We start from the raw sequence: 10,036 nt of genomic DNA, 5'->3' as shown, positions 1-10,036 counted from the left end.
TCCCCCCAATTCCCCAATAAAAATCTTTAAAAAAAAATCAGTTGTAATCCATTTTCATTTGGTGAGCTGCATTTAACAAGTGTCCTTCTCCAGTACACATGCAGGCATGAGCACACACAGTCATTTCAATGTGTGTGTGTGTGTGTGTGTGTGTGTGTGTGTGTGTGTGTGTGTGTGGTGTGTTAAAACTTATTTACACAATAGTACTTCCTTGGTTACTACTCTTCTGACTTTCGAAATTTCTCAGAAGTGCTCAGTCAATATTAGCTGTGCAATCACACATGGAATGCAGCTTGAGGCCCTGATACAGGCTGGTGGAGGTTCCCTGGAGGAACCTGGTTCCTGTTTAGATCAAGTGGACTGAAGTCCCTCACTAGGGGTTTAAGAGGTTTTAGCTCTGCCAGAGAGGAGCTCCTGGCTCATATACAGTGTTACACTGAGGAGAACCACGCGGATCAAATCCTTGACAAGTCCCTGTTGTTTTAGGCAGTAGAAGCATTCTTAACGGCTGTGGGAATTTTTGCTTGTGTGTGTGTGTGTGTGTGTGTGTGTGTGTGTGTGTGTGCGTGTGTGTGTACACACACGTGTGTGTGTGTTTGCACTCCACTTTATCATAGTTTTATCTGAATATAGCAGATAATATTCAAATGTATTTCTTTGATTGTAGCATCTTCTCCCCTAGATGACAGAAACATAGAAGATATTTTCATGCATTTAGTTCTTGTGTTTGGTAGTTTTTTCGAGGAGCATCAAATACATTTATAAAGAAATTAATGAGGTTATTTCTCACCTTTGCTTGCCAAACAGATCTCTTTCCAGCACTCTGCATGGACATTCCTGTCCTTCTGTGTCAACCTTCTTTCTTTCCCTGCACTTTTCATAATGACACTCACCTGTTTTTGAAATGGCCCCACACCCACCTTTTCTGTTTATCCAAATCCTTATATATTCCCACAATTTGGAGGAAGTTTCCTCATTTTTTTTTCAGCTTTATGAAGCTTTTCACTTAATCCTTACTATTAGAAATATTTTTATAACGCATACTTTGGAATTTGATCATGAATTCACTGACATTTTTTTTCTGTTCTCAACTTCCCAAAGACCTCCAAGAGACATAGATAGAGCACAGAGCCCCACACGGTAGTTACCCCCATGGGCTCAGCTGGGAGGCCTCTCTGAATCAGACAGGAAGACTCAGGACTTTTGGCCAAACCAGCCCTTCACTCGCCAATTTCAATCCAGGTGGCTTGTTTTTATACAAGCACCTACCTTTCTTTTATTCCACTGTTTTCCAGCAGAATCTTGGGGTACATTTATTTTATAACTGCTACCACAGTGCATACAGTAGGCTCATTAGTAAACTCTCTTTGTCATTTATTTTCATGCATATCAGCGAGAAACTTGAACCATTCTTAATATTCTTTACACTATTTGTTTTCTTCTGTAAGCAATATATTACTGGAAACCTTGTGAATAACAAACATTAATGAATAGTAAAAGTTTATTTATTTTATGGTGCATTAGCCTTGAAATTAGGATATGTGTATATTTAGTGGAAATGTATATACTCTAAACAAAATTTAAATTCTTGAATTGCATTGTTTTACATCTTCTAGAGTTATGTAATGTCTTCTTACAGCATGTGAAGAAATAAAACCCATATTAACTAACCTAATAATGCAATATAAAAAGTCTTTGAGTGAAAAATAGATTTACTCCTTTTTGCTATTGACTGGAGAAATAAATATAGAAAAAAAATGTCTCATGACTTGAGGGTGACAAATACATTAAAAATCCATTATTCTGACAAATAGCATTTTTCTGATAAATTACAAGTTTCCAAAGATGATGAAAGACATAATTTCATAGAAATTATGTTATCTTAAAGCCACCAGACAATAATGAATTCCCGTATTCCCTCATTTCACTCAACAAGTACTTGTCGGTATCGACTGTGTACCCAATGCTGTGCTCAGTACTGGGGCTGCTTCACAGTCTTGCAGGGGGATTCCAACAAGAAAACAGAGAGGTAGAGTACGGCACGTGGCAGGTATCAGGATAAATGACACACAGTGAACTGAAGGAGGAAAGTGTAACCCAGACACCATCACATTGGGGACTAGGTTTCAAGGTAGGAATTTTGAGGGGACACAAACATTCCACCTATGGCAAAGCTTATTTTGTCAGTTATTTCCACCTATAGCAAAGCTTATTATATAGGCTGCATCAGTCTTTGCTTTACATGCATCTGATATATCTTTCATCATTTTTATTCTCAACTGTTTTGCTCCTCATGTTTTAGTGAGTTTCATGTAAGTAGCATAAAGCTTCTTAACTGTTATTTAATCGGAATGTCTTTAACTAGAGAGTTTAGTTCATGTACGTTCTGGTTTGACAGGTTTGTTGTTTTAGCACTTGAAAGATGGTGTTCCAACTTTCTTTTACCCATCGTTATTTCAGTGTTATTTAGAATAATGACCCTCCAAATATATCCACACCTTTACCCCTCAAACCTGTGAAAATATTACATTACAGAGAAAAAGAGGCTTTTCCGACTTGAGACAGGGGAGATGAGGCAGAAGTTAGAGAGACTTGAAGCATGAGTGGGGCTTGACCCCACCATGGCGGGCTTTGAAGACGTAAGAAAGGGACCCTGAGTTACGGAATGCAGCCAACCTCTAGAAATTTAGGATGACCTTGGTGTTACAACCTTAAAATCCAAGAACTGGACTGTGCCAACCGCTTGAATAAGCTTGGAAGCAGATTAATCTCTAGAGCCTCCAGAAAGGAACACAGCCTTAATGACCACTTGATTTTGTCTTCGCAGGGCTCTGACATAGGGCCCAGCTAAGCAGCTCTCTACCTGGATTTCAGGATGGTATAACTGTGAGACAATAAATGAGTGTTATTTTAAGCCTCTACATTAATTTAATTAAGGTAATTTGCTATGACAGCAATAAAAAACTAATATAGTTTCTGATGAGAATTCAGCTGTTAGTTGGATTAATTGTTCCTCAGTATCTAATTTGTTGTTTTTCTCTTCACACTTTTTATCTTTGGCTTTCAGCTGCCAAGGATGTGGAGCAAGAGGAATTCATTCATTGCTGGTGGGAATGCAAAAGAGTACAGCTACTTTGGAAGACAGTTTGGTGATTTCTTACAAAACTAAACATACTCTTACTATATGGTCCAGCACTGGGGATTTATTCAAAGCAGCTGAAAACTTACGTCGCCACGGAAACCTGCACATCGATGTTTATAGCAGCTTTACTCATAATTGCCCAAACTTGGAAGGAACAAAGATGCCTTTCAGGTGAATGAATAACTAAACTGGGGTACACCCAATACAATAAAATATTATTCCGTGCTAAAAACAAATGAGCTATTGAGCCATGAAAAGGCATAGAGGAAACTTGAAAGTAGATTGTTCAGTGAAAGAAGCCAATCTGGAAAGCTACATACTATATAATTCTAACTGTATGATATTCTGGAAAAGGCAAATTATGAAGACTAAAAAGATAAGTGGTTGCCAGAAGATGAGGGGAGGGAAGGATGAATAAGCAGAGCACAGAGGATTTTTACCGCATTAAATATACTCTGGATGACACTATAAAGATGGATACAAGTCATTATGCAAGTGTCCAAACCCACAGAAGGTACAACACCAGGAGTGAACCTGATGTAAACTATGACTTTGGATGATAATGATGTGTTGGTGTAGGTTTATAGATTGTAATAAAGGTACCACTGTGGCGTGGAAGGTAGATAATGGGGGAGACTCTGCATGTGGGACGGGGGTGTATGAGGAATCTCTGTACTTCCCTTCAATTTTTCTGTGAGCTTAAAAGTGCTCTAAAAACTAAAATTTATTAATACCCTACTGTTCAACTCAATTAATGTATTTGTTAATTCCCTAATTCCTTCCCAATGCTCTAATTTTCTTGTGGACTCTCCGTTTCACCTCTGTATCTCATTGATACATCCACAGTGCGTGCTGCCACTTGCAGGGTAAGGATTATGTTTTGAGCATGGTGCCAAGTATATAAAATATTTACTGAACAACTACATTAATGAATGAAAGGGAACTGATTTTAATCTAGGACTTTACCGTGAAGGCATGGATATAGGGAAGTTATAAAAGGGAGAGTGGAAGCTGTAGTCACCTGGAATACAGGTGGATTTATTTATTTCCTTGATAAGTACCATTCGTCAGCTGCTTTATTGAAAAAGTCCAGGCTTGCCTTGCCACCTTGCAAACCCTTATGGAATGATTCCCAAAGCCTGGTAGCTGGTAGTTACCACATTTCCCCATATATAAGACGCACCCTTTTTCGAAAAACTGGGTGCACCTTATACAGTGGTTGTAGTTTTTTTTACTTGCATTTCCCGCTTTTTCGCGCCTGTTGTCTTTGCACTCATTGTTTCGCACTTGTTACTGGTATATTATGGTAGGTTACGTTTTGCCACGCTCTGTCCAGAACTGGCTCAGAAAAGGTTTTCGTACAGTGCTGAATTCAAGTTAAAAATGATCCAGTTTGCAAAAGTGAATGGAAATCGTGCTGCTGAATGTAAGTTTGGTCCTCCTCCAACTGAGAAAACAATCCGAGACTCGCTACGGGAAGAAGAAATCCTACTGAAAATGCCACGGCAGAAGAAGGCCATGAGAGGCAATATATGAAGACAGAGATTCATCATCAGACACAGATGAGGACAAGCTAATGGTTGGACTTTTTGACAGTGATGAGGAATTGTATGAATTTTATGATGAATAAAGCTTGAGTTCAATAACTTTATGTAATACATTTTTTTTCAAATTTCAGGCCCCAAAATTATGGTGCGTCTTATACATGGGAGCATCTTATACATGGGGGAATACAGTACATATTGAGGTTGTAGAATTCGTGCACACTTTCAAAGGAGGTCAAATGAAGTTAGTTTAAAAAACTATAGGGTGGGTATGTGCCAAACATAGGCTTGGATGTCTGCAGGGAGAGGTTGGCGGGTTTGATGGCTAAAGAGGTGTTTAGGATCTGTCTTGCTCCAGGAAGAAATCTTGGAGACAACTGCCTGAATGTGGCTGCAGAAGCAAGGTTGTGGCTAATTTGAAACTATTCAGTCCATGACATTTGAAAGAAATGAAAAGTTTATAGTTTTCCTGAATCAGCAGTGTAGTGCAATCTTCTGTCATTTCAAACCGGCAGCGTCTTCCATTCTTGTTCTGATCACAGGCGGAAGCTAGCAGAGGCTGCACAGAAGTTAAGGATAAGAACTTGGAATTTTAAGGACAGCTTTCAAGAAATCTCAAAATCAGAGTAGCTGTTGAGAAAGATGATAAAAATTATGGATGACCTTTGCAGTGTGTGAGCTGGAGGTGGAGGGAGCTGGGAAAGTGATTTCTGCTTCACGGGTGGTGCAGTACCTCCCTGAGAACTTTCCTTGATTTTTTTTTTTTTTTGGTCACCTCTTACGATCTACGAGGTAGATGAGTTAGATGCTCTTTGACTCCCAGCTCACAGATAAGGACTCTAGGGCATATGGTGGCTAACGAGCCTCAATCCGGGGCAGGGTTGGAGCCCATGCACTCTGGCCCTGCTTGGTGAAAAGTCCCAGAGCGGAAACAACGATGAAAGGCATCGCGACCTTCCCTTACAAAGGCTTCTCTGGGCTCACTGCCCGCTTAGGGTGCAGGCGGTTGGGCCCAGGAAATCCGCACGGGGGCGCTGTCGGCACGTGGTGCAGGGCTCGGGTCGTGAGCCCAACAATCCAAGGAGCCTGAATTGACGGCTGACGCCAGGTGTCACCAGCTGGGGGCTGCAGGTGCAGAGTCCGGCCGAGGGGAGGCGGTGAAGCCCGCAGGACGGCTACGAAGGAGCACTTAGGATGGAGAGTGGACGCGGGAGGCCCCGAGGAGCCATACAAGAGGAGCGGGATCACACCGCCCTCGGGCGACTCGTAAGGGCGGTGGAGCCAGGGTCGCCTCCCGCAGCGCGATGGCCGGACGGCCGTGGGGCTCGCCGGGCGGGACCTTGAAGGGGAACAGCAGCGCGTTGCTCAACGCCTCTCAGCAAGCGCCCGGCGGCGGCGGTGGGGACGCGCGGCCGCGACCCTCGTGGCTGGCCTCCACGCTCGCCTTCATCCTCATCTTCACCATCGTGGTGGACATCGTGGGTAACCTCCTGGTCATCCTGTCCGTGTATCGGAACAAGAAGCTAAGGAACGCAGGTAGGGGCTCCCGGGGCCGGGCAGGCTGGACGGGCAGCCCCCAACTTTCACCCGATGACAGCCTCTCCCCTTTCTGGCCACCTTTCCAGAACGCAGCACCCTCAGTTGTCAGTTGGCTTTTCCTAAGAAAAGTTCAATTCTTAAAAACTGGGGACTCGGAGTCATTTTTCCTAATAGAGACTGAAGCCCGTCGGTTTGCTTACCTTTAACCTGCCCGTCAAAGATGTTTTTTCATTAAATAGTAAGAACTCTTCAGTCACTAAGGGGTAAGAAAACTTGGGCAGAGTCAGGTTCTTTTTATTGTAGGGGAAAACCCCACTATCGTTTTTCAGTTTCTGAAATTTATTAAATTGAAAGGCATTCGATAAAGGTTGCAGAAAGTTCCTCAATAAGCCCCTTCAAATCAGATCAACCAACTTACCAATTGCTTGGTTTGACATATAATTTATTTCCCAACTTTGTTAAAATATCAGGAAAGAAATAAGCTGGTAAAATGATACTGCACTTATTTCAGTTTTGTTGTCAGCAGTAGTTTTCAGTTTTTAGCATACAATTTAAAAAGAACCATAAGCTTCTAAAGATGTTTTGGAAAGTGACTATTATTCCTCCTAGTTAAACAAGTTTACATTTTAAAAATTGAAATTGTAATAAAGAGTGTATTTACATATAATATACTACAATCTAAAGCTAAGTTTGTGCTTGAGATAAACTTGAGTTTTACTCTGGGCATTGAATTGAAATTCGTTTATCTTGGGTGAGAGCCTGAAGGCTATTTGTCCATAGGACATTGGATGTTCCTATCTCTAAATGACTAGATACCTAGCTCATAATTTATTTATAGGCAAATTTATGGAAGTGGGAATGGGGAGGGGAAGGCACCATGCAATTACATGTTTGTCAAAAGAAATATTTTTGTTCTAATTGGGTAGCTGATCAACACTGTAATTTCCAAAAAGCCCCCCTTTTTTTCTATATTGCTTGAGGCCATGCATAGTTTAAGAATTGATTAATAAGCACCTGATAACATGTATTGAATTTGAGTTAGTCCATTGAATAACCTCACTTCCTAGATGATTGACTTAAACTAGAGGAATTCTGCCTTCAAGAAGAGGCTCCCAGAAGAAAACATAGGTGGGAACCTCCTTGACAGGTTTTAGTGATGATATTTTTTTAGCCTGACACCAAAAGCAAAAACAACAAAAACATAAATAAACAACTGTGACTACATCAAACTGAAAAGCTTCTGCACAACAAAGGAAACCATCAACAAAATGAAAAGGCAACTTACTGAATGGGAGAAAATATTTGCAAATTATATATCTGATAAGAGGCTAATATCTAAAAACGTATGAAGAACTCATACAACTCAATAACAACAAAAAAATCCAATTAAAAAATAGGCAGAAGATCTGAATAGACATTTTAACAAAGAAGATACACAGATGGACAACAGGCACATAAAAAGATGCTCAACATCATTAATTATCAGGGAAATGCAAATCAAAACCACAATGACATATCACCTCACACCTGCTAAGAATGGCTATTATCAAAAAAAAATAAAATAAAATAAAAATAAAAGAAATAACAGGTGTTGGTGAGGATGTGAAGAAAAAGATACCCTTGTGCCTTGTTGGTGGGAATGTAAATTGGTGCAGACACTATGGAAAACAGTATGGAGGTTCCTTAGAAAATTAAAAATAGAATTACCATAAGACCCGGCAACTGCACTTCTGGGTTTTTACCCAAAGAAAATGAAAACACTAACTTCAAAACATATCTTCACCCCCATGTTCACTGCAGCATTATTTACAAGAGCCAAGATATGAAAACAATCTAAATGTTCACTGATGGATGAGTGGATAATGAAATTGTGGCATATATGCAATGGAATGTTATTCAGCCATAAAAAAGAATTAAATCTTGCCATTTGTGACAACATGGATGACCCTCTAAGATATTATGCCAAGTGGAATAAGTCAGACAGAGAAAGGCATATACCATATGATCTTTTTTATATGTGGAATCTATAAATAAATAAATAAATAAATAAAATAAATAATAAACACCAAGCTCATAGATACAGAGAACAGGTTGGTGATTGCCAGATGCAAGGGTGGGGAGAGGGGGGAGAAATAGATAAACACGGTTTTGAGTTTGGTGGTTTGTTTGCTTGTTTGTTTGTTTTTAAAGTTTAAATTAGCTGAGAGAGAGAGAGAGAGAGAGAGAGAGAGACAAAATGAGAAGATCCAGTACTATGAGCAGGGTATGAGAATTATCCATCTCATCCCAGGAGCAAAGCTGTGGGAGAATCCTGCTTTCTCACCATGGCTGATTTCCTACAAGTCTCCACTGCCCCCTGTATCTCTGAGTTCTGGGAGTGCTGTCTCTGATTATGTATTAAACTGCTTTGCAATCTCCTCGTTGCATTACTGATTGTTTTGAATCCTTGGATTAGAGTTCAATAATAGGGCCTTGGCTTTGACCTGTCCAGTGCCCATTCCTTTGTACCCTCAAAAAAAAAAAAAAAAAGACGAGTCTCATTCTCTCCTAGCAATAAAAGCAGCTTTCTGTGGACTAGACACCGTCTGGAGAGCCATGTCAACTGAATCTTCAGGGCAGCCCTGTGGTGGGGTTCCATTGTTACCCTCTGTACAAAGGAGGCATGAAGACACAGATTAGCCATACAGACCAGAAACAGTGGAGTAAGATTTAAGCCACAGAGCTTGGCCCTGGAGCTCACTCTACTTCATTGCTATCAACAATTGCAGCAGTTGGGAAGTTCGAATCCTGAAGAGACTTTCGTTAAAAAAAATATTCACGTGCTTGGGACAATTCTACTTCTTCTGTTTTATGACAAAGAACTTATGAAATGTGCTCCTACCACATTACTTTGTATTTTGTTTATTTGCTAAACAATTTTTTTGAGATGGCAGTCTATAAAATACTACGTGCTCATAGCCAACCTGAACTTTTTCTTTTACCATCCACGAGCAGATTGTTGCCTGTGCTGAAATGGACTCTTTGCTTGTATCCATTGCTCAGGTAATGCAGGCTGAGGCTCACTGCCTTCTCTGTTACTCTTGGCCACGCTTACCACCAGTTTATCAATACTCCAGTGTAGGTCCCACTGAACATGTTCATTGCTGTCTCGATTGAGCCCTTGACTGTTCTGTTTGCTGTCCTCTGACTTTTATTTCTTTCCCCTTCTATCTCTTCCTTTCTCTTGCCTTCTCTTTTCTTCTCCCCCATGCCTGTTTCTTACTTGTTGGCCTCCAATATTCTTTAATCACCATAATTATATTCAATCTCTTAGTAGAGGTCATACGTGTCACTCAGTTTCCTGATTGTATCTGTTGTGCATCAGAAAAAAAGACGGTTCTGAACTTATAAGCATGTTATATTCTAGAAGTTCACTTATAGACTTCATTTTTAAAAAATACTTTTATTAAAAATATAGCTAACATACAATATTATATTAGTTTCAGGGGTACCCCATAGCTATTCAACATTTATATACCTAAAGAAGTGATCACCATGATAATGTGGGAAGAGCTGGCTGCTCGCTGAGAAAGTGCTTCTGGCATTGGGTGAGTTGGGTGAGGCGGGTTCCCAGCTGAGTCAGCAGGATGGAGCAGCAGAGCTCAACAGGCCTATCAGATTCAGATTTGGCCTGGGAGGTGGGGGGCTCACAACACAGTAAAGATGTCGCCAGCCTGCAGACTGCACAGGAGAAGGACACCACCCAGGGAAAATTGTGACTTTCCTGCAGCCCTGCCCCGAAGCCACACACCGCAGTCTGTGCTTCTCCCCC

The 10,036-nt window shown here is 40.8% G+C and overlaps 1 protein-coding gene across 1 annotated transcript in view; it reads left to right on the top strand.

The window, feature by feature from the left end:
- Positions 1-5,907: 5,907 nt before the first annotated feature.
- MTNR1A (melatonin receptor 1A) overlaps positions 5,908-10,036 on the top strand; it is a 22,283-nt gene continuing 18,154 nt past the window's right edge. Inside the window, exon 1 of the mRNA XM_019632241.1 lies at positions 5,908-6,222. Coding sequence (XP_019487786.1) covers positions 5,991-6,222 — 232 coding nt within the window. The 5' untranslated portion in view covers positions 5,908-5,990. The remainder of the gene's footprint in view (positions 6,223-10,036) is intronic.

This window comes from Hipposideros armiger, unplaced genomic scaffold, assembly GCF_001890085.2.
Source record: "Hipposideros armiger isolate ML-2016 unplaced genomic scaffold, ASM189008v1 scaffold_1109, whole genome shotgun sequence".
Taxonomy (NCBI): domain Eukaryota; kingdom Metazoa; phylum Chordata; class Mammalia; order Chiroptera; family Hipposideridae; genus Hipposideros; species Hipposideros armiger.
This window is presented reverse-complemented; position numbering and strand designations above follow the sequence as displayed.